A 24034-nucleotide genomic window follows, 5' to 3' on the forward strand; every position below is an offset into this window, starting at 1 on the left:
AGCCAAATGTTGCCGCTGCGCCTTTTAATTGCGTGTTTTCGAGGAGCACGAGTGTCGACAATTAAACAACGCATCAAAATTGATAAGCCAAAATATACTCCAGCTTGCTGTGCAACCCCGATGAAAACCGCTCGTGCGTCACGCTTAGTTGGCCCTTAACCCACTGGTGTTGCATTAATGGAGTGAAGACGAGCAGGGGGTTGCAGGACCTCTCACTTTCACCTTAACCCAGAAAACGCGTGCTCGTTTAATTATGCAACATTTTGTATCGGCAACCATGCGACAACTTTCTTCTCTTTCTCTACTGAGTGCATTTGTGTGTGTTACGCCGGTTTTAATGAGCATTTGTGGAGCACAAACACACACATAATCGCGAAATTGATGTGTGCGGCAAGGAGTGCAAATAAATAATATATGTTCTTCGCGAAAAGTTCATAAATCTGTATGATGCCATTTGATTAAAAGATAATAACTTGAAATCCTGCCTTTCTTTAAGGGGCGGATATACCACGACCCATATTCTTTTGCTTTTACACGGATAGAAATTTCTTTTCTTTAAAATATAAGTTGGATACTAAGGCAGTGTACATATATTCCTTTATGAATGCAGATGGGGATTTTCTCCCGGTGTACCTGTATTTCATGCTTTCCTTATTCCCTCTTTTCTTGTTACCTGCCCATAAATTAAGAGGGGTGAGAACTGAGGCTATTGACAGTCAAACTTTGCTCATTAGTAAATTTCCGACAAGCAACGCATGTTGCTCCATCTGTCTGCCCCTTAGGGATAAAGCTACACAAAAATATCGGGTGTATATATACTCCTATAGAGTCAGCTGCCGCTGCCTTTTGCTGCGTATCTGTGGCATTCAGTTAGCATATTTTATTGCTGATTAATTAACTAGGCGAAGTGAGAAAGGGCGAAAGACGAGAGACGACTTCGCAGTTGCATTGTGACGTTTCGGCCTGAACTTTAATGACACCAAGTGGAAGATTTGCTAATTAAAAAAGTTTGCCAATTCGAACACAAAACAGGAGGAGACAAGGCTAATGAAAGGGATTTTCCCCGGACCGGAGGGAAAAGTTTAATTTCACTTCCAGGCGTTGTTGCTGCCAAGTATCGTATAACTATGGCCAACTACTGACGCTTAAAGCCCCAGTTAGTCCGGTTAGTCCAAGTTGGGAAGCATTTACCGACAAAGAATTAGTTGTCCAATTTATAAGGAATTGTGTGTCGAAAATAGCACAGTTTGTCCAAACGAAAGCCTCTGAGAAAGCCGGCTGATCTGATCTGCTAGCCATTCTGGCATTTGGCTATTTTGGTAGCTGCCAGCCGCAGGCAGTGGCCATGTCTGCTTGCCTACTTGCTTATTTGCCTATTGATTGGTTTTGCTGGTCAGGTGCTAGTGCCACTCATCCGCCCACCTATCAGGCATCGAGCGTCTTTGGAGATTTTAGCCTTGTCAAATTACCACAGCCACTCCATCATCGTTAGGCCCGGCTACCACTCCTGCACCCGGTCGGCGAGCCAGGGAACCAGGGCATCCGGGAATCCGGGAACCCGTCATCAGGGCTCACAAATTTATGGGCAAATGCTCAACTTTGCCATAAATGTTCATCATAATGTGACACAATTTCCTCAAGATTTAACGACGCATAAAAACCCCCGCGCCCCAGGCCACTCCCATAAGGTAATGGAGGAGGGGGCCAAGGAGGCGGGATTGCGTGTGGGAATAGAAATGGAACTGGGATTGGGATCGGGAATGGGATGGCAATCTGGGGTGAGAGAACTCCCCATGCATTGTGCAATCCACATGCTCAATAAAGTCAAAGACGCATAACTCTCGGCGTAAGCGGGCGATGGCAGCTGGCATAAATTTTGAAATAAAATAATATGAAATGAAATGAAATAAAATATAAATTCAGCTGCAGTCAGTCAGTCAACGCATGCAGGCGACAGATAGACGCAGTGTGAATCTAAGTGACAGCCTCCTCCACTTATCGGCCAGCTGGGAGCAGAACCCAAAAAAGGGGGGCTTAAGGGGACTCCTCCTCGAACGGCGAATGTGCCAGCGTGTGATATATCATAAGCATGCGTCTGACAAGCGTAAGTACCGCTGCTGTCACTGTCACAGGACTAACAGGACCAACAGGACCAACGGAAGCAGCTGAGGAGCAGCTGAAGCGCCACAAGAAGCGCCAACTTCTTGGCGACGACGCGTGTTATTACACCATGCGGCATACTCTTAGCGCCACTCAAAGAACATTTCGCTGGCATTGTTGCGGTGCACTGCGAGGAATTTAGTGTTACGATGTTTCGCAAAAAGTTATGCGCTTAAATGAAAGATGGAAATAAATAAACATTGGGGAAGATAAGTAGTTTGAATGCCTTATTGTTTGTCATGCCAAGCTATTATTGGCATGACTTCCCATACCACTTTTCAGTGTATCTGTTTGTGTGTATAAATAAAAGTTGAATTATGACAAAAGGAGCCAGCAGTGAGTAACGGATGCCAGGGCAGAGGAGCCGCCAACCTGCCCACTATGGTTTGATAATGCGCTTGGCGCTGACTTGCCCGTGACTTGGAGCGTGTGTTTGACGCGTGGTGTGCGTGTGAGGCGTTTAACATGTCGTATGCGCAATTTGTGAAATATGTGAGAACAGAGCCTGCCAGCATGAGCAATAAGTTCTGCTCCTTCTGTGCCTGTGCCAGTGCCCACTTCCCACACCACCACTGCATATGTGTGTGTAAGTAAGCAATTAGTTGCCTTTTCAGCTGAAGTAAAAGCAAATCGGGTGAGCATGGAGCGGCGGAGGATAAGCAAACAGCAGCTCATTAATATCCTTTATGCGTTTATTACATCAGCAGGCGGCGTCTTATGAAAAAACATAAATTAATGCAGAGCATCGTCCGCAAGAGCGGGCAGAAAAAATAACAATTAGGCCGGCAAAAGGCAGTTGGTCGAATCAATCAGACAATTCAATATAATTGGCCTAATTTATTTGTCACGCTCCAGTCGGCTTTTCTCATGCGTTGCGTACTGAATATTCCCGATAATTGGCAAGACGATACGCAACATTCTGTGTAATGAAAATTAAAAATTAATTCACAAAGGTGGGCGCATGCAAAAATGTTTTAATCAAATACCCTTCGCTCCGGGTAAATATTAAATATGCTTTTCCCTCTCTTATTTTTTTGTATACTGCTTTGCGTGCGAGTGTATGTTTTATATTTTTTTTTCACTTGATTCTTGTTTAAATAAATATTTGCCGTCCAGGCACTGACCTTTTGGCCTCATTGCGTCCCCTGCATTGATTGAAGTTTTTCTTTTTTCTTTTTTTTTTTACATACATATTTTGTATGTTTTTGCCATAGATGTTCGTTCGCACTCAGTGGATTCCAAGCTCATGTTTGGGCAGCCGGCCAAGGCAAACAAAGGAGCAAGCTCCATGTCGAAGGCTCCTTGTCGTACATCATATAGCTCCTCATATAAGAATTTATTCATGTGTTTATAGTGGGCACTTCAATTTCTCATTCTTTCGTCGAATTTTTCATTTTTCTTCGGCTTTTGGCTTTTAAGTTAAATGTGTAGCAAAACAGTAGAGGAATCTAAGGAAATGCTAGTAGGTAAGAGCTTTATAAATGTATTCCTATTTAAGTCGAAACAAGTTCTTAAAAGTAATGTACGACTTTCGGGCTTTGCAACTTTTATAGTTTTTCGTTAAAATGCAATATTTCAGAGTGAAAACACCTGAAGTTTGATTAAAGCCTCGGAGAATGAGTAGCTGCGATAGCACGGCACAAAAGGTTTAAAAAACAAGGACAATGGGCTGCCGCAATTCACTTTATCTTTGGGTTCGGACGCCTTGGGCCATTTTCCTGTGGAATCCGGAAATCACAAAAGGAAATTACATAAAAAACTACTCCATTTGACTAATTTAGTGCACGCACACGGTCACAAGGGGGGCGGTGTGTGAGAAAAGTTTGTGGCCAGAATGGCAAAGGTATGGGCTGGATACAGAGCTCTACCCGTCCCTGGACGACTGTCAGTCAGAGGGAAGCGAGTAGTGGAACTGGTCGCCTGGCATGCGGACGCCGAGGAGCCAGTGATTCGCTCCCCTCACCTGTCCAAACGCCCTGACAGCTTTATATAAATAAACCAAATGGGTAAACACGACGGCTGCCGCTTTGGCTGCGGTTGCCACCAAATTTACCTTAAATTTGACAACATGCGCCGGGATCACAGGTGGCGCTTCTGCGGCAGACTTTCATTTGGGCCATGACCCTAAGTTTGGCTCACATGCCCTACCCTATCCTTTTCCAAATCCCGGCTCATCCGTCAATCATGTCGGCGATTCCTTATTTATTTACACACTTTTGGATGGCTTTAATTTGGTGTTCGCATATCTCCGCACAAACTTCCGGTCTTTATTAATGCCAACACATTTGTTAGCGACAAAATTTGCCGTTTCTTCAATTTGAAATAACAGCTGTTGCAATTAAATTAAACGTTTTAAATTTACACGTGTCCCGGGCCGAGCCCGAAATTTGAATTTAAATTGAAGTTAGTTGGCCAGCAAGCCGCACAGCATTTGCCTTTGAACGCCTTCTAATCCTTCAATTAATAACCTTCAGCTCTCAACTTTTAGGCCAACAAAAAAACGTGGGTGAGCCCAAAGTTTGGACCGATTTTTTCACCCATTTTGGTTCGGTCGACGAACCCTTTTCGTGGTCGGAATTTTTTGTCAGAAACAATTATTTAACGGTCGCTTCTTGTGTTTTGCATTTTTATACTCGCCTGTTCGCCGAATTAAATATCTAATTTATCAAGTCTTCAACGCTGGCATTGCCAATAATTAAATTTTTCCCCAAGGTAGTTGGGGGGTCTACATTTTCATTTTTCCATAGCCAGTCGAAGCGGGGGTAGCAGATGTCAACTTTAAGATTTCAGCTTGTCACCTGGCTACACAAAAGGCCGTTGGCCTGAGGGGGCGTGACGGGGATCATTTCATTTAAAACACATGACGTTTAACTCACACCCACCCAGCATCTCATGCCACGAGAACAGAACGCAGATGTCCTTTTGGTCTTGTTTTTGTTAGCTTGTCTCAGCCTTGACTGACTTTGTTTATCTTTCATTATTTATTCTCTTATCGGAAAGCTGCGATAAGGTCGACGGCAAAAAGCACACATCACACTGCCCCAACCATCGGCCATAACTAATCAATTATGCCTTCTTAAAGCGGCGTTAAACGTTGCTGTATGCGTTAGTTGAGGTATATAGGTATGTATGTAGTATATATATAAAGCTAGTGGCTAGTGGTCCAAACTGTGCTAATCCACTTATCCCACTGGGAATCCGACGAGTGATGGACTGGTGTACTGATGGCCCGAAAAGGGGACTACCTGGCTGCTGGCCAACGAAATAGAACAGAACAACTTGCAACTTGTTTTCGTATTAATTAGAAAAATAAACAAAGCGCCAAGCGCAGAGAAATCAAATTAAAAGTAAATTGAGAGCAGATTGGGGGGATGGAGTTGGTAGGGAGGAGCACTGAGAAATCGGATGGGGGCCAAAAAGGGAACCCTTCTCGGAAAAGCCAAAACCAATTATAGACTCTGGCAGGGGTAGCAATCTATTTCTTCTCGGGGAAAAATGACTGCTGCTTCAAGTGTCTATCCAAGTATGTTGGGGAAATATTTACTTGGCCATTTAATTAATAGTCATGAATAGCGAATGACACAAATGCATTTGCATATGGCATTCTAGATTCAGCATTCTATATGCTTTCTAGAGTCGAAAGAGCAGATATTTTTAATTAGCCCGCGGGCCAGAAATAAACCGAGCGAAGGGGCAATGGAATCGCGGATTCTTGACATATTGCCAGCAGCTGAGAGGCGGCAAGATGCATGAGTGAAATTGCTGGGGCGTAGCACGTGCCGCATCATGGAAAATTGTTTGCATTTTCCGCCACACCTCCCCTACGCACTGGGAAAATGCTGGGGCGTTGGGGTCAGGGGTTCAACTCGAACTTACACACACGCACACTTGGCCCACACTCCAGTTATCGGCTACTTAAAATAAACAGTTTAATGTGCAAACTTTTCGGGCTGCCTCGCAGGAACAACAAGCAATCAGGCGGCAATATGCAAAGGACCTCGTCCTGCTACGACCATCTTTTCGCCGGGACAAACAAGCCATTCAGCCATCTAGCCAGCCAGCTATGGCCAAGTTTTTCGGGGGCAATCATTAAAATTCATTTCCTATCGACAGTCAGCAGAGACACACCCGCACACATGTACTCATGTTATAGATGACGCCATTTAGTTTGAATATCTATGGCAGCACATATCCACATCCTTCGCCTCCGCATCTGTGCACACATATGAGGTCCTTTCCCCATCCGCTCCTCTCTCTCTCTCGCTCTCTCTCATCTCTCTCTGTCTTTCTGTAAACAGCTTTCTCTGTGTATTTTCACAAGTGCCTCAGAGCGATTTGAATGCGGCAATTCCTTTTGAATTGATCCCAAAAGTGACCTTTGATTTTCGATACGATTTCAGTCATTTTCACATGGCCCCAGCTAAAAGTCTCCAGCGACTTAGAGAGCCAAAGGGAAAATCGGCACAGCAGAAAGAGAAGGAACCACAGGAGCAGAAAGAGACGGCCACAGGCACAACCCAAGCCGAAGCCATTTTCTCTGTGTGTGTGTGTAGTTTGAGTGGCCGCATTAGTGGCGAATATAAATTTTGTTCGTAGACCCGAAAACAGCGAATGTTGAATGGCCGATGGCATATAGTGGCACCCAAACCGAAATCAAAACCACAAGCGAAGCCAAAAGCCCCGGCGACATCCTCAGTGACAAAAGCGACGAAACGATGGCGAAAATCAAACTAAAACTTCCACCCATGAAAATCATAATTCAAACGTTGAAATCAGCACACAGATTTTGCCCTACGCATATGCGTAGAAACAGTGGTGGGCATTCAAATAGTTCCAAATAGCGGAAATATATCATTTTCAAAGATTAATGTATAAGTTATTATACATTTAAAGTCAACACAATTTTGTTTTAAGAATAATTTAAGATTAATTTAAATTCTCAAGCTGCTGATTTAGTTAGAATTATCTACTTATTGTAAGAAGTGAATGGTTTTGGCATTACTCATATTATTTTGCCTGGAACTGTGCCACCACCCAGTGAACCCGAACATCCCCCCTCCGATTGTTTCGTGTGTATACAATGGCAACTATTGAAAATACGCAAAGCCTATTTCGGCATGTCCTTGTGCTGCTTCTGTGATTCCGATGCTCTGCCTTTGACCCCCGGAAAATTCCCAAATTGCGCCCGGAAAATAGGAGCTCCAGAGCTCCGGACCTCCTCCTCCCTCTCCGCCAAAAGTTCCGACTGAATGGGACGCGTGTGCGTTTTGTTTTATTGCCAGCTTGGAAACGCTGCCAAGCCGTTTTCCACTGGGTTTGCTTAGGGCAAACACTTTCCCCGCTCCTTTGTTGGCCCATTGTGTGCGGGGATAATCGAAGCCATAAATAACAGGCGCGAAAGCTTCGCGTTCCCGGCCTCTTCCCCTTTTTTTTCGCTTTTTTTTGCATTTTTTCAGGGTTTTTTTTTGGCTGTTCACATGGGGATGGGGTGTACGATAACAAAAGTGCCAAAAGTGACAAACAGCAGGCGACCGTCAACGCCAAAGCCACCCATTGGCCAAAGCCAACTCGTTAGTAAATCCAATTTGTGCGTGAATGTCAACAGTTTCGGTGCAGTCACAGTTAGAGTTACTATTACTGCCACGCCCCCTGTTCCCCACCCCCTTGCACGAGGGGTGGGGGGGGATGGAAACTCCGGAAAATAGCAATGGCCAACTGGCGGCAAAAATCGCGTGAGCTGACATTTGACCGAGTTTCAGTGCGAGTTGAATTCGATTTGAGAGCGTTTTTTTAAATCAATTAAAAATTTACATTTCATTCACACGATAAATAATTTGCATAATAACCGAGCATACATAGTAAAAGCACTCGGACACAAACAAACTCACACGTAGGCTCGCATAATTAAACGTTTAATGTATGCACGCGAACAAAAAACAACGAATTCCATATGGCTCGCATTTTATAAACAGTTTTCAATTAATTACAGCATTCGGCCAAACAAAGCATTTTAAATTCTGGCCAAAATGGAGCTGCTGCATCAGATGGCGTGCGATGCATCAACAATGATTATTGCATACATTTCGGTGCTGTTTTCATAAATTCATTTGGCCAGCAGGCACACGTTTTAAACGAATTTATAACTTTGCAATAAATCGTAGAGCATATAACAGTATGTATCTATATTAAAGAATTGGGAATCCAAGGCCCCGCATTCGTTGGATTGACACTGCAGTGCAGGGCAAACATAAATCGAGGCTGTCTGTGATAAATTTAGACCCTCCGGCGACAGCTAAAGCCAGACAAAATGTCTTCTCGAGAGATATTTCTCCAGAATCTACAAATGCAGTCGGCTCCAAAGGGATTTCTGCGGCATATTCCCCAAGGCTTCCGGAATTCTACGGACTCCTTTGAAGCCGTCGCCCATGCTCCATTCTCCACCAGAATGTCTGGGTCGACGTTCATGTCGGTGTTCTAACAAAGTATCTAGCTATCCGTACAAGCTCGGGAAATGGCCGCAAGTGCAAAGACAGCAGGCACATTAAAATCTGTTTTAATTCCACAGTAAAAAGACTGACCAGCAGTCGGAATGCAAACACTTTGGCAAAGCAAAACAATTGCCCGAAAACCAGACAAATCAGTTCAGGGAAATAAAACAATATTTAAATAAATCAAAATTAGCATCAGCCGCAAAATGGTGCCGAGGAAGCAAACTCAAGGCAAAAGCAAAAGTACGAGTATCTGAGTATCTACGAGTTACAGTAGAGACATCTGTGTGTGTTTCCTGTGCGTGTGTGTGTTGCTGCTGTGCCTGTGAGTCGAGGCATGTTTTACATAATACAATTTCCATTTGCCGAAAATAAAACACACGACTCTGGCAACGTGCTAAACAGGCTACAGACTACAGTCTACCAGTAGTCCCAAATCCACACGATTCGGATACATATGTATCTGAATCTGTGGTGGGGGCAGCTGTATCTGTATCTGCATCTGGAGCAGGGGGCTGCGTGGCTCCGGCGTTCGTCATTTTAAATACCAAATATATTTTGATTCCATTTTGGTCAAGGCCCTGGAAGCTTCATCTTCCTCAATCGGCTTGCGGTTGCCTGGCCACAGTCTGTTCTGGCTCAAATTGACATTGAGTTATGGCCCAGTTCCAATTCAGATGCCACAGTAGCTCCGCTCGGACCGGAGTTCCATTCTTTTTAAATGATTTTCAAATTGTACTGCCCAGCTAGCAGTGGGCAATACATGCACGATAGCATAACAAATAAACAAACGGCTTTGAAATAAAGAGATGATTTATGTTCATTTCAGCTACCTACGCACCAAAGACTTTAATAAATTCCATAAAAAATGATCATATTTAATTGTCGGCCAGTCGAGCAGTCGACCAGTCGGGGTTTGGGGCGGAAAATGTTAATAAATGTCAAGACTGTTTCCACTCAACTGACAAAATGAGCAACGAGCTTGAAGTTGACACCGACTGTCCACCGCAGACAACGTCATCAGCGCAGAATAAAATAAGATAACCCAGTCAGCCCAGCCAGCCAGCCAGTGGGTGGCTGGCGTTGCCCCGCCATAATTTGACATAATTTATGAGTTTTCAATTTATCATCTCGCAGCTTCTGGGGAAGCTGCACTTGCATCCGCAATTCGCCTCGCCTTTCGCGCTGTCAAAGCCAAAGTCCGTTTCGAAATGTCAAGTGTCAATGCTGATTGTGCGCTGCCGAAACGAAACTGTGAGATCCCAAAATGCATCTGAGGCACACATGTTCCGGCTCCCACATCGCATTAGCGTCTGAGCCTGGCCTGGCCTGCTGCTGATCTCTGTGGGAAGTGGCTCCCCTTTTCCCGCTTCAACCCCACTTCGTCACCCATAAAATATTGCCACTTGTCATCGATGAAGCGCCGTCCGTCCGCCTGTCGCGCACGTTGTTCTTGTCATTAAAGTCGTAAGCACTGTCACGTAGCTGTCAATTTAAAAAAATCGCATTAGCCAGCAGGGGAATCTACATGCGGCGGGCACAAATTCGACAGAAGTACTTAGTCGTGCAGAGAAACAAAAATCAAATTCCTGGGCCTAATTTTCCTGGAATTCGTTTGATTACTGCTTTAATAGAGGGACCTTCTTTTCGCCAAATTTCAACTAATAACATCTAAAGTGACATATTTTAGCACAAACATGAGGACTATATCAGAATTTCAGCTTGGAAAAGTTAAGTAAATTTATTGCCATTTTACTCATTTAATTGGAATTTGCAGAGTTTATTTTTATTGAGACTTAAGTTACTGAGTTACTCAGAAGCTTTTTTTCAGTGCATTTATCTGCTTATTATGTGCTAGATGGTATGCATTATGTATGTGCATATTTATGACAACTGTCGCTCCAGCGACTTGACTGCCGCTCACATCATTGGGAATTTAGGGCCCGGAGATGGAGATTACCGGGTCGTAAAACCCGACACTCAACTGCGGACTCAACTGCGTGCACGGGTAAGTTGGCCGGGCAGATAAGAAGGCTCAGTGGACTGAGAAGGCTGAGAAGGCGAGCACTTGCCGGGCTGCACATAATTAGCGGTGGCCACTTAACTAGCACTCGTTTTCCCTGCCTGCCACTACCAAATGTCAACGTAAATTTGCATTTTTAAGACGCCTAAAGAGGGCTTACAAAGCAGGCAGCCGAAAAAGGTAAGAAAAATATACGGGGAGTCCGGGGAGTTACCTAAATGCAAAACATGCGCAACAGGAAGCAGGAAACAGGAGCGCGCGACTAGCCGCAGGACTTAAATGCTTTTAAGCCGGCGACACTGTAACGAAACAGCGAAAAGTGGTTAAGGAAAAGTGTCGCTCAAGCCAGGGCGACATGTGCATTTCGATGGATACGGATATTCCGTGGCTCCGCGTTAAACGCCCTTTCAAAATGCTCGTGCAGCGCAATTGAAGGCAAAATCAATTACATCAAAGAGGGCCTGAAAACCATTTTAACGACAGCATTCAGAGCTCGCGCGAGCGGCTTTCATTCAATCATTTACATAACATTTTATTTAACAAGCGAATTCCAAAGGCTTTCATTTTTAATGCAGCCCCTCCCAGTCCGCCCGTATCCCAGATTTCCCAGGACTCTGTTTCCAGGACTCTCTCGACTCCCCAGCGATTGCTGCCACAATCCGGTTGAACATGTGTGCGTGTGTGAGTTAAGGCGTGTATGCATATGGCATGAAACTTCATTATGAGTGCTTCAATATTTTTGCAAATAAAATGCCAGTCGAAGGCAAATTGAAAAGCCAGAATGTCTGAGGGCCGAGCCAAAATATTAGCATACTTGGGGGCGCAGTCAAGGTTTGTTTGCCGAAACAAATTAACCTTGAATATGGCACATAGAGTCCTGTCAAAACGAAGCTGGGCTGAGGAAATTATGCAAATGTGCTCAGCACACAGCAACAACAATGGATGTCTCCGATAAGACCGGTGCTATACTAAGAACATTTCTGTCTGCCCCTCTATCTCACTAACTGACTGACTGACTGACTGACTGACTTTCGTCTTGTGGCTTTGGCTTCTGGGAAAATTTATTAATTTTAATCAGAACTCTGGAGACTTTGACGTCAGCTAGCTGATAAGCAGCCGCACGCTTGACAAAATCAATAATGGCAATACTGCTCTTGTTTCAGTGTTCAGTGTTCGGTGTTCGGTGCGCCGTTCCTGTTGGTATTTGCATGATTAATGAAGCCACGTAATTGATTACAGGGCCACGCCCAGGCCGAGCTAAAAAAAAAAAAAGAAAACGAACCAGGAAAAAAGCAACACAGGAGGAAGAAACAAAGGCAATGGCAATGGCAACAGCAACTCGAACTTTCGCATGATTTTGTATCATCGAAGGCAGAGCAGCAAGGCACGCAGCTGATTGATGCGTCTGTGGTCGGGACAAAGGCACCTCCAACGCCGCCATCGCCATCGCTATCGCCACCGCCGCCCACAGCTAGTCAGCACCACATCCCCATCCGCATTCCGCCCGAGCTCAGCCAGCTCCTCCAGACCCATTTTCATCTCGATCTCCAGCATCATAATGCGACCACGCACGTGCGTGTGGCACATGATTACACAGAGAACAAAAACCATGACTTTAAAGTAGGATAGTGTGGTAAGAAGTCGAGAAGTCGTGTTTCAGAAACCCAAGGAATACTAGAGTTTGCTTTTTTTGCTGTGATATAAGAGTAAGATGGCTAACCATACTTGCTGGCTTTGTTTTAGATAGATACAAACTTCTGATCTTGTATTATATCGACGACTAATTTAGGAACTAGTAATAAGTCCTAGTGTACCCGGCCAGATGCGAGGCTCTGTTCGAGCCATGTCAGAAGGACATGAGGAGAGAGCCCGGGCCAAAGGCACAGCCGTGGCTGGCTGTCATTGACTGCGGATTGGCGTTGTCAACGATGCAGCGAGCAGGATGACAAAGATGATGATGATGCAGCCGCTTTCAAAAGCAGCAGGAGATGGGGAGCTGTGGAGCTGGGGTTGGAGCACATGGGCTGGTGGTCGTTGGTTTTGGGGCGGAAGTCGGGCATTCTCATGGCTGGTTATTTATGCGTAATTTCTATGCACACACGCAGAGGCGCTCCGGCTCTTCGGCTCATCGTCCTGGCAAGGGAGTGGAATGGAATGGTAAAGGAGATTGGGCTGGGCATCCTGGATGGCGGCCACTTCAGTACCAAGCCCGACCCAAGTGGTTGGCTTTGGCTTTGGCTTTGTTGGCCCGCCTTTGCCGTTCGTGAATTGGATCTTTAAGGGACTGGTGCTCATACAGGCGCACAATCATCAATCAAAATCAAAAGCCAAAGTACTTTTGACATTAATTTATTCAAAAGGGCTACAAGCTCTTTTCAAACTGCACAAACGCACCGCAAAGTGTGGGATGATGGGTCGCATGAAATTCGGAGACCTTCTCACTCTGCAATTGTGACCACTTGACCATAATAGTTATTTAATTTCGAATCGATGGCATGCAAATTCCTCTGCATATTCGGCAAAAGTAAAAATAATCTAATTAATATTTATGAAAGCAGCGACGACGCGCTTTGCATAAATCAACAGCATTTGAATAATAAATACGAATTATGCATTTAATTAAGATTTGCCACAAAAATCCCCATTCAGTGGTTCGCTGCGATTCGAGGCGGCTGGGGAGCGAGTGCCGGGGAAAGCAGCGATTCCATTTCCATTTTCCCCAAAATTTTCCTCTTCTCCCCCGCCATTTTTTGCCATTGTCTACCTGCATGTGTGGGTGTGTTTGTTCGTTTTCGGGCTAGCGAGATTTTGATTTCCTCAGCTTGCATCAGTCAAAGCGAAGCAGCGGACGACATTGGAAAAAAGCAAACCCAAATCGAACCCACGAACGCCGGGCGTTTTCAATCTAAATGCAAATGCTTGCGTTGTGCTTTTTGTTTCATCCTTGAGCCGCGGCGACAACAGCAGCAGCATCCGCAGCAACATCAGGAGCATCATCCGCAGTAGCAGCAGCAATTCAGGTGAAATCGCAACACAGAAAGCCAATTAAGCGACTCAGACATTAATCGAAGCTCGTTGCAGATACCGCGGTGGAGAATCTCTTATAAAAAAGCAAGGTAAAGGCAATTCGCCGTGTTTAATGCAAAAATCGCATTTGGTCAACAGCAATCCGCATCAGTGCAATCGTCCTTTTTGCTCGCTCTGCTTTACATGGAGATTCTTTGAGCATCTTTATAAGATTTTTGTTTGTATTACTTTGTTATAATTATATATTTAAGGATTATCAAAAGTAAAACTATTAAGAATTTTTACGAATTAACTTAACTTAAAATGGGAACTTAAACGAATTTTATAAAAATCAAAATTATCTTAAATCTTTTAAAAATTATCATATTCCAAAGGTGTTGCCTGAAGTTCTAGATATAATATTTAAATAAAAGTATCATTTAACTACGAGTTACTTGTAAATTGTGCTCTGTGTACTCGATTTGCCCATACCAAATCGATGCCAATGTAACTGGATGGCCATGTTAATGCCCATTTCCAATTCAATTGGTAATGTTCATGTTGGCTCCATAGTTTCTATTGCATTAAGGGCCAATAAAAAGTTACAAGCAACCTACACGAGATTTTCCCACCCCGGGGGAGGGGGGGATGGCTTTTCCTCTGCTTAAGTGTGTTTGACATGAGATAAGCTCGTTTTTCCCGGCTCGCCTCATTTGCCTCGTTTACGGAGGCAGCCCGAGCAAATTGATAAATTATGGCACAGCCGCGGACAACGGCGCATTGAGTCCAAAACCAGACCAGAATTGCCGGCAATTAGCCGGGCAAAGGCAATTAGCATTATGGTGGGATAAGAGGTGCCCGAGCCTAGAACAAGTCCATCGCCATCCAGACACTTGAGTTTTGGAAGCGGGGTCAAGGAATGCCAGATCCCAGATCCATCTGCAATTGAGACGTCTAAGGCCAGCGAAAGTCTGGAGCTGGAGCTGGAGCCCATGAACTCCAGGCCCATTGATATCGATGCGTATGCAAATCACGGCGAGCACTTTGTCGGCATTAGAATTACAAATATCCGTGGAGGGGATTTTCCACATTCGCCGGCCACAAGGGCGACGATTGCTCGAAAGCTGCGACGTGACAACACGCAAATAAAATCGAAGCCTACCATCAACCTACCAGATACGGCTCGTGGAAATAGATACAATGTAAATATGCAAAGTCGGGGCAAAATACATAAATCAGCACGCTGCGAAATGAAATGCAAACAGTGGCGAAAACCAAGATGCGGAAGCATAATTGAACCCTGAGCTGCGGAGGCGGAGCTCTGCAGCTCCAGACACTCTCTACTCATTAAAGCCAAATGCAATTTACGCCGATAATTTGCAATAATTTGCATACTACGTGCGGTTGGATGAAGGGGCGTGGTGAGCGGGGGAGGCGTCATTTTCCGCTGCACCTGGAAAACCGACAACCACCACCCACCACCCACTCAGCTGGGCCGCCCACGTTGCACTCTACGTGCTCCAGCTTTTTAATTGCACGGCTTAGCCGAGGCGCGTTGGCATTTTGTAAATTTCGTTAATTGGAAAATGTGCCAGGATTCATTTTCATCTATTTCCCAAATGCACGACGAACGCGTGACCCGCGCGGCGGCGTCAGCTGGCGAACTCGGCTCAAACTGGATTTATTTTATAGCGGGCTAAATGGAATTTCCAAAATGGTTATCGCCAAAGGCGTTGCCATTCGCTTATCCTGCATGCAGGAGTCTCTTCATTATGCACAAGTCGCTCGCTGGCTGTTTTCTGCTTTCGTTGCCAACCTGATTGTATTTACCCATAATATTTATCCATTTTGCCGAAGCCCTCGAGGTGCGAGGAGCAATTGTTCGGGCTGCGGGATTTATTATGCATAAAATTGCAGCAGAAAGTCAAATAAAATATGTATTGAAAGTTTTATTGTTCGGCAGCATTTCTGCAGCAGTGCACTGCAGTGATGCCAACGCTTTTCGCACTGCATATTTGCGCATAGTACACATTTCGTGTGCTAGCAGCATTTTGTTTAAAATTGAATTCCTTCAATGCATTTACCCAAATTTAATTCCTTTCCATGCTGCTGCCCCAAAACTTTCTGTTCGCAATTTTTGCAACGCTGCGCTTCGCTTGCTTTTGTTTCGCTTTGTTCATATTTTCAACTTTGTGCGGGTGATTTTGAGTTCGCTCTATGCCATATACCATATATGTATATGCTCTGGACTTCTATTTGCTTTAATGGAGCGAACTCCCTGGACAGGCCAGCATACATATATATGGCATATGGCTTATATACGTGCCGACACTGGCTCAGAATCAGGATCGGGATCCTGGCAGGAGGGGCGTTGGCTTTGCAAATATCCTGCGGCTGTAGCGTTTATATGAGAGCTTACTGTTCCCTCTTATATTTTGCCACCGGGTGGAAACGGAGCTTCACAGTGGATTTTGTGATTTGCTTTTTATGTGTGCCGCCATATGGGGCAGTAGCCAGGAATCCAAGAATGGGGACACGCACATGGAAAACTCACATGTTGGCTGCAAGGCGGCAAGAGGCGCTTAGCGAAATTCATGCAAGGATTTCACTGGATTGTTGCCAAGGTTGCTCAGCCCGCAAAAAATATGCCGCTAAAAGAATGAGTGAGTGGAGTGAGTGGGGAGCAGCAAGTAGATTTAACGTTTTTAGTAATGGATTTATCAAGAAACCGTAGGTGAAATCTGAAATCTTATTCGGCATTGTAAGAAAAAAGCGAATAGAATGAGCGAAATTTAATTGGGTAATATTAAAAAAACAGGCTAAAAATATGTTAAAGTCTAAAAATATAATTCACAAGCAGCAAGAAAAATTATGCCACACTAATGACTTTCTGGGTCTAATTTGTTTTCCTTTCCTATAGCAACGACATAAATCTCAGCCCTCAAGTGACCAGCACAACAGCATCCCACTCAAAGATGAAAATTTGAAAGGCAAACAAATCTGTCCCATAAGCAAACCCCGGCTGTCTGTGGATTCTGGGATCCTAGCTGGGATCTGGAAGGGATGGGCTGCGATGGAATGGCATTGCGAATTGAAGGCGTAGCTTCCGGAGCACGGACTTCTGGCTACAAATCAGAAGGACCAACTTACCGCCGGCTGCTCTTTGGCTTTCCCTGGCTAGCTAATCCAAAGGACAGAGGAACTTTCAAGGCCTTCCAGCTGGCAAGTTTAATTTATGTTTTTGCTTGGCCAACAGATAGAGAGCAAAACTTTTGCTGCTCGCAGCTATTGTTCCAATGCACTGACCCGTATTTGCAAAGATGTCTGCATAAGCAATTTGTATCTTGTATCTACTATCTTTGTATCTTGCGGATGCTCCGCTGCACTTTCACTTTGCCCCGCAAGACGATGACAATTGTGATAAATTATATGCCACGCGACCGATCGGATCGTATCATATGGGAATCGGAATCAAAACCGAAGGGGGCGGACTGTATGGCCGACGAACTGTTGCGCCCACTCTGGAAAACACACACACACACACGCGCGATACTGATATATGAAACCGCAGTGTGTTATTGTGTCATTAATTTGTGCGCTCTCTTTGTGTGGAATACTCCTTTTTATTGCTGCCTTTTTTGGCGCTTAAAGTGCGAAAACTGACTGGAATTAATTGATGATCCGCACGCAACTGGAGTGCGGTATTGTTGGTTGTTTGGGAAATGGAAAATCGAAAATGGGAAATCGTTAATGAGGCAGCGTGACGCGTTCACATTTCCATATGATTTAATGATTTACTTCGGGGTCCTTCGTCCTTCTATCTGCTCTACGCACTTTTCCGAATTTTCCGCAACTCACTTCTCAGTCTTGCTGTTTGTTTGCCCGCGCACTTGAAGATTCATTTTCATTCGCATTTTCCGCTTTCGGCTGTTATTTTGCTGCTCGTAATCCGCTTTTGCCCTAAATTTCAATTCCTTTCGCTTTTTTTTTTGCACTGCAGATTTTTCGGACTACGCTTTTTCCAGTTCTCTTCAGGTGTTTTGATAACTTGAGTGTATTATTATTTTTCCGGCACGTTGTGTTAATACTTTTCTTTTTCGTTGTTGTGGTTGTTGTTGTTTCTGGTGGGCGGTAGGGGCGCGGCACACGAAACGCAAAGGATGCGCAGCACTTACGCCGTTCGAGAGTCACGCAGAAAAGGTACGCCGCCGCCTCCTTTTCCTCTAATTAGCCACATAAATTGCAAGTTGTCCAGTGGGCCACAAAAAACTCAAAACACGCTGTCTAGAGAATCGCAATCCCTGCTGAACAAGAGTGGCAAGCGCCAGCAATGGCACAGATATATGTAGCCAAACACGATATCGATATATATATAGAGCAGCACCCGCACGACGAACCAAACGCTGTGAGCCACGGATAAGAACTAAACAACATTCGCAGCTGCCGCTGCTCGGCTGCTGCTGCTGCTGCATGTTGTTGCTGCTGCTCGTTGCTGCTCGCTGCTGCTGCTGCTGCTGCGGGGTAGCAACACATGCCGCATATCATTCACGATTTTTCACTTCGGACGGCGAACGACTTCGGATCACGAGTCCTGCCGCGCTCTCTCGTGCCGCATGTTGCTCGTGCGAGTCCTCGTGCAACATGCGGCCAGAACGTGACCTTTGGCAACTGGTCGAGTGTTGTTTTGGCTCTCGGGCGCGCTTGCAGCCAATTAATGGGCCACTCGCCATGTGATTTATTGGCACCGCTCATAAGTCCCCCCCTCCGCCCCTCGCCTAGGCAGGATAACCAAAAAACACATGCATAATTTCCATAAATCTTTTATGGCTGCGTGTAAAAACTTTCGGCTGGGCCAATTATGCGGACCGAACTAGGCACTAATTTGACAGCAAAGTGGCTTTATCCCTCCTTGGGGGTCAGGCTAGGTCAACTCTGGCCACCCTCCACTCCGCCGCCGCTCGAATCGTGTCCATAACTTACCGCATAATTGAGTTATCCCCCGGTCGGCGGCATGAACGAGCTTTTGTTGTCGTCCTGGCGAAGGATTATCAATGGCCTTTGAGCATTTACTATCGCCCGGTGGTTTTGCTGCCCGAATTGCTCAATTTTGCTCGGGCTTTGATCTGTCGCAAGCTGTGGCTAATGATGCACTTAGCCATGATTGGATTTTAATTGGGCGTGTGACACGCTTTAAATGTTTAAGAAAGTATCATGCATGACAACCTATTTCAATTCTAGGAGTTCTAAATCGATCAAATAAATTAATAAAAAATAAACAATAAATTAAATGGATGAATTCTTAAGTACTCTGCTATGCAAATAAGCTAATCAAGATTACTTAAGTTTAATAATACTTTGATTGAAAATAAGATCAATTACAGCTTTCAATGGTAAAATGAACTTATTTCCCTTTTTAACTCAATTGCCCTTAGGCACATGCAACATGTTGCTACAACACGGCGGAATGTTTCAGAACAATTCCATTATTCCGCTCTCTCGCAGCATGTTGCATTCGTTAAGTGTTGAGGCACAATGATGAAAGCAACATGTGCCAAAGAAACACGAACATGATTTCAAATTGCCACAAAAATGAGAAACGTTTATTGAATATAATTGATACGTGTTTATGGAAGTAAAATTTAAAATTCAATTAATATATACATTCTCTTGCTAGGAAACTGAAAACTATAATAAAATAAATCAACTACCTTATTTTAAATGCAACTTTTTTCCAGAACTTGTGAACTCAGTGAACTTAGCCTCCCGGCTGGTCATAAAAATATTAGCCGCTTTTAAATGGGAACAGATTGTCGCATGGTAATGCAGTTGCACCTGGCAAGCTGTTGCACCTCTAAGCCAGCAAGCCACCCAGGGCACTTCGATGGCAGCTCGGCCTCCACTTTTCCCGGGGCATTAGCCTTTTATGCCGCAACGTTGATGTTGCAGCTTCAGCTGCTCGCCCGCGGCAACCTTCACACCTATGCACATGACGCACTCGTATTGTACACAGAAATGTTAGAAAATAGCAAGAAAATGGCATAGGAAAGGAAAAGAAAAGAAAAGCGCAAATAGGATCAAGGATAACAAGGGCATAACAAATGCAATGCAGCCAAGTGGCAGGGGCGCATTGCAAATGCTTTTAAAGCAATACTTGATGCCAGCTGATTGAGTGGCTAATGGGCTGGCTTTTAACCGAAGGAAGCCAAGAAGGAAGTTTCACTAGGTCACGATGGCTAATTGGCACGTGCTCGCACCCCAAATGCTCCATTAACGCAGTTTTAGTTTCAATTTTCAGAAAAAATATACCTTTAACTGAAATGTAATATCGGGAATATATACCTTTTCACCCCTAAATCCTAGTTCCGTTTAGAAAATGGAAAAAATGTATTATGTCATTATTACTACGACATTTTTAAATTAGGAAGAAAAAATGCTTAGAAAGTATATTTTTCAATTAATAGCTTTCCCAAACTTTCCTCAAATGTAATTTGCTGTAAATTAATCATAATTTAAGATATTTCTTTTCGGTGTGGCTATGACATTTGTGTATTTGTCTTGCAGTGGAAATTTGTTTGCCGGGTGAAAAAACCTAGCTTATTTCATTTTAATTGCTTCACAGTCGCAGGACTCGACACACACACACACTCAAAAGGAGAGAGAGGATAAGGCACACACACACAATCAACTAATGCGGCTGTGTGCCATCCTTTTGTGGGATTGTGTGTGTGCTCATTAAAAAGCGAGGCAGCTACGCAGAAAAGCGACATTTGCATAAAATGCCAGTGTGTGTGTGTGTGTGTCCCGAAAGCTGGAAAAGCGTGCCACTGACACACAACTGTCACTCACACGCACGCAGACACAGGACTCTCCTCCCACACACACAAGCCAAGTCAAAACTTGCAAATTTTAATGCATCACAAGATTTCAACAACTTCCTATGTCTTACAAGCCGAAAAATCATCACCAGCAGGCTCGCAGCTTGAAGCTGGAAATAAAGAAAATCTCCCACTGTCATGTCACGTGCCTTTTCCCTTCCCCACTTTTCTTGCCACCCCGCCTCCATCGGTTGAATCCGTTCGAGGCTCATTAAAAGTGCCTGCCGTTTTGGCCCCGGGGCAGCCAGAGTTTTCTGGTCTAATGAAGTTTCCCTTAAAAGGATGCCCCCCTAATCGGACCGAGACCCCTCTATTTGCAGGGTTTGTTTGATGGGCGGCACTTGACTGCCGTTAAATTGTCGTTTCCTTTTTTACGCAGCAAACTGCTTGAATGATTGACAGCTGGACATTGTGGCTGCGTGAATAACTCACAGGCCGACAGGCCAACTGGCCGCTTGATTTATGGGGGCGTGCCCCGGACAGCCGTGCTTTGGCGCTCAATTAAAACGGAACCAAAGTCAAAAGTCACCGAGCGACATGGGAAACGCACGGAGTCCAAGTTCTAGCTGCGATGGATTAACACATCTCCCGGGGCAACATCTTCTCTCCGGGCGACAACAACCCTCATGGCAAGGTCTTTTGCTCGGAGGCTGGCCTGTCATATAAATCAAGCATAATCAACGCGAAATGCGGCTTGACTCTCCATAGCTGGACTCCGATGCGAGATTCCCGGATAAGCTGCACTCGAAGGAAAAGGGGTACGCTAGCTATCGATGGGAATATTCAATATAAGTATAAGTTTGTGGTCATTACTATCATCTGCTCATTTACTAAATTAATATCAAGCTATTTATTATTATCCAACTATACCACAATGGAAGTCACCCTCTTTTCTCGCTGTGCACGAGAGGGGTGAAGACATCCGCGGGGCGCATAAATCTAAATTACACTGAACCACCAAGGGGATTGCGGCTGCATACTATAAGTATGAGGGAAAGAAGTCGGCTCAAGATCCAAATCTCCCCGAATGATAGATAGAAAGTGAGTGGAAATTGCTGGCACTCGTTTGCTTTGTTTGTTTGCTTGTTTGCTTGTTCGAAATGTTTTCTAATCGGCCAAGGAGTCGTTCGTTCACACCTCCGCCCCGCATGAGGGTTCCTTAATTGCGAGTTATTGATGAGCCCCCCGCCCGCCACACAACTCCACACTCGAGCACCAACTACTACCCACTAAACATTCAATTTTCAGGAAAACACAGCACCTTCGGCAGTGTGGGAAAAGAAAAATCCGTAATATGAACTGTCAGCAAAATAAACCTTATGAAAAGTCATTGACAGGAGCACCACAACAACGACAGCAGTCGGGGTTATCCTGTGCCCAGGTCCTTCAATAGGTGCGTGTAGGCGTAAACGGCAAAAAGTGAGATGCAGAGCAGGGTCTTCAATGCGTGTGTGTGTGTATGAGGAAAAGGGACAAGGACAGGGACAGAGAGAGAGAGAGGGAGCAAAAAAACAGACAGAGAAAGGTAGACAGAATCTCATTTGCGGTCATGTTGGCGTGTCAAAAGCGTACAACAATGACAACCTCAGGAGCAGAAACCAGAGCGGCAACACCAACACCATGGGCAACAACAAGGTTATCAGGCTCTTCCACTTCCACACCATATGGCAACCATTTGCCTGCACATTATAAGAAGGAGCAGCCAAGGCGGAAATATTGCTCCGTGACGGGGATCAATGAACTCGATATACCCTCTCTTTTTGACGCATTTCAGTTTACAGATTACTATCTTTCATCATATTGTGTGCATGCAATGGTACTGCTGATTAGTGAACCTCGAAATCATCAAGCCAACTCATGAAGTTACTTAATTAATAATTTCCCTATCAGATGTTAAGCCTACAGCATATTTCTTGGAAACCAATACTCAATGTTTGCTATTCTACAGATATTCAGGTATTAATTCCTTTAGAAGAGTATAATTTTAGCAGCCCTTACATTGTTGTGTCTGCTCGTCGCTGCATTTTTCAGTCAACGCCATATTGATTTTATAATTTCCAATGGGTTCATAATTAGCCAAACCCATCGGCCAGCGGTCCTCTTTTTCGAGCGCCGCCCTCCTGCGAGTCCTGCGCCGTCTGACGTGTCACAAACATGCCTTTCGGTTCATTCAAACCAGGACATTCGAGTCCTTTTCGGGCCGTCGATTGGATGGGTGTGTGCCAAATCGAGCTCATCCGCTGATGTATCCGTTGCTGGTAGCGGGTGGCCTCTGTAGCTGCCATCGAGTGTGTCTGAGTGCCCGACAGCGGCATTGTTCGGTTGGTCCTTTTCGTCCTTCTGGTCCTTTTGCGCCGCTGCCATGCTGCTCGTAATTATAAATGTCAATGCCAATTGGGCGAGAGGTTCCCCGATAATTTCACACTTTTCCAATGGAAAAGCGACTGTGTTTTTCGCGCGTGTGTGTGTGTGTGTGGTAGGACCTCTCATTAGCCGCAAAACGCTCGCAATGCAGTTGGCTAATTGAAAACGCGCGCCTAATTACCGATAATTGATCTGCTTAGGAGTGGAGTTGATTGCAACGCAGCTGCCTGATGACCAAATGCCAACTTCAAATGGTTATTGGCCGCTGACCTTTCACCCTGCCTGCGTGTCCTGCTGACATCAACTGCGCCCCATTAGAGCGAGTCCTGCCCTTCGTCCTGCGCCTTTGTCAGGCAAACAACAACAATGCGAGTGGGACGACAGTTCCCTGCCAGCAGTTTCAAGTGTTTATTCCTGGACACTTCAGGTCCCTCGCTCACTCTCCTTTCCAGAGTGTACAATGCGAGGTGTGAAGTTTTTTTATGGTCAAGTGGTTTGCTTTCCTTTTTTTCGCTCTTTGTTTGTTGTTTTTCTCCATGCCCCTCAAGCGGCAGGCTCGCCAGTTGTTTGCCGGACACTAATGACCACTCGGATCTTATCTGACACTGCTTGTTGATATTGGCCAGGTCCTGGCCAAGCCCACGCCATTTCCACGCCCCTCACTCCCTCGCCAACTGCAAGCATTTGCATTTTAAAGTGAGCAACTGCTGCCCGCGAATAGTTTGGCATACGCTGGCCATAAATAATAGTTTGGAGCTCTGGAGGGGGCATGTTGAGGTTTGGCAGGATCGAAAGTTTCCCTCGAATTCCATTGTGTTTTAAAAACCATGAAACAATGCGCAAAGTCGCCTCAAGCGGGAAGCTTAATTACAAATACACGTTACAACCTGCGGGGCAGACAACCGACCTTCGCCAACTTAAACGCAACAATGAATTTGAAAAACATTCGCAATTTTTCGGAGTTTTCTGCTCAAGCCAGACTCATTTCAGTAATTAGTTCGTGTTTTGAAACTTTAATATAGTTACATGCAGTAACCAAACTTGCACTTAATCTCGCATTTTAAATATAATAATTATGCAAAATGGTTTAAATTTGCTGCACACTCTTTATTAAGGTA

General features: G+C 44.9%; 3 protein-coding genes across 6 annotated transcripts in view; 1 reads left to right on the plus strand and 2 right to left on the minus strand.

Annotated features, from left to right (window-relative positions):
- Nucleotides 1-18088, minus strand: part of LOC6617180 (nephrin) — a 62618-nt gene extending 44530 nt beyond the window's left edge. For 3 of the 4 annotated variants that reach the window (XM_032721459.1, XM_032721457.1, XM_032721460.1), the window contains exon 1: nucleotides 16828-18088. The gene's annotated coding sequence lies outside the window, so the exon portion shown is untranslated. The remainder of the gene's footprint in view (nucleotides 1-16827) is intronic. The other variant, XM_032721458.1, reaches the window with a different exon arrangement.
- Nucleotides 18089-19528: 1440 nt separating this feature from the next.
- Nucleotides 19529-21487, minus strand: LOC116801806. Its single transcript, XM_032723521.1, has 3 exons — nucleotides 21438-21487; nucleotides 21001-21006; nucleotides 19529-19682 (listed from the first exon to the last, which is right to left on the minus strand). The coding sequence occupies exons 1-3, from the start codon at nucleotides 21485-21487 to the stop codon at nucleotides 19529-19531; spliced, it is 210 nt and encodes a 69-aa protein (XP_032579412.1).
- On the plus strand, nucleotides 21015-21218 carry LOC116801807. The gene has a single exon (XM_032723522.1). The coding sequence runs from the start codon at nucleotides 21015-21017 to the stop codon at nucleotides 21216-21218; it is 204 nt and encodes a 67-aa protein (XP_032579413.1).
- Nucleotides 21488-24034: the final 2547 nt, after the last annotated feature.

The sequence above is a fragment of the Drosophila sechellia genome, chromosome 3R (assembly GCF_004382195.2).
Source record: "Drosophila sechellia strain sech25 chromosome 3R, ASM438219v1, whole genome shotgun sequence".
In the NCBI taxonomy this organism is placed as follows: Eukaryota; Metazoa; Arthropoda; class Insecta; order Diptera; family Drosophilidae; genus Drosophila; species Drosophila sechellia.

Coding starts and splice junctions, on each gene's coding strand:
- LOC116801807 (XM_032723522.1), top strand. CDS start 21,015: ATGGGGGCGTGCCCCGGACAGCCGTGCTTTGGCGCTCAATTAAAACGG.
- LOC116801806 (XM_032723521.1), bottom strand. CDS start 21,487: ATGCGCCCCGCGGATGTCTTCACCCCTCTCGTGCACAGCGAGAAAAGA.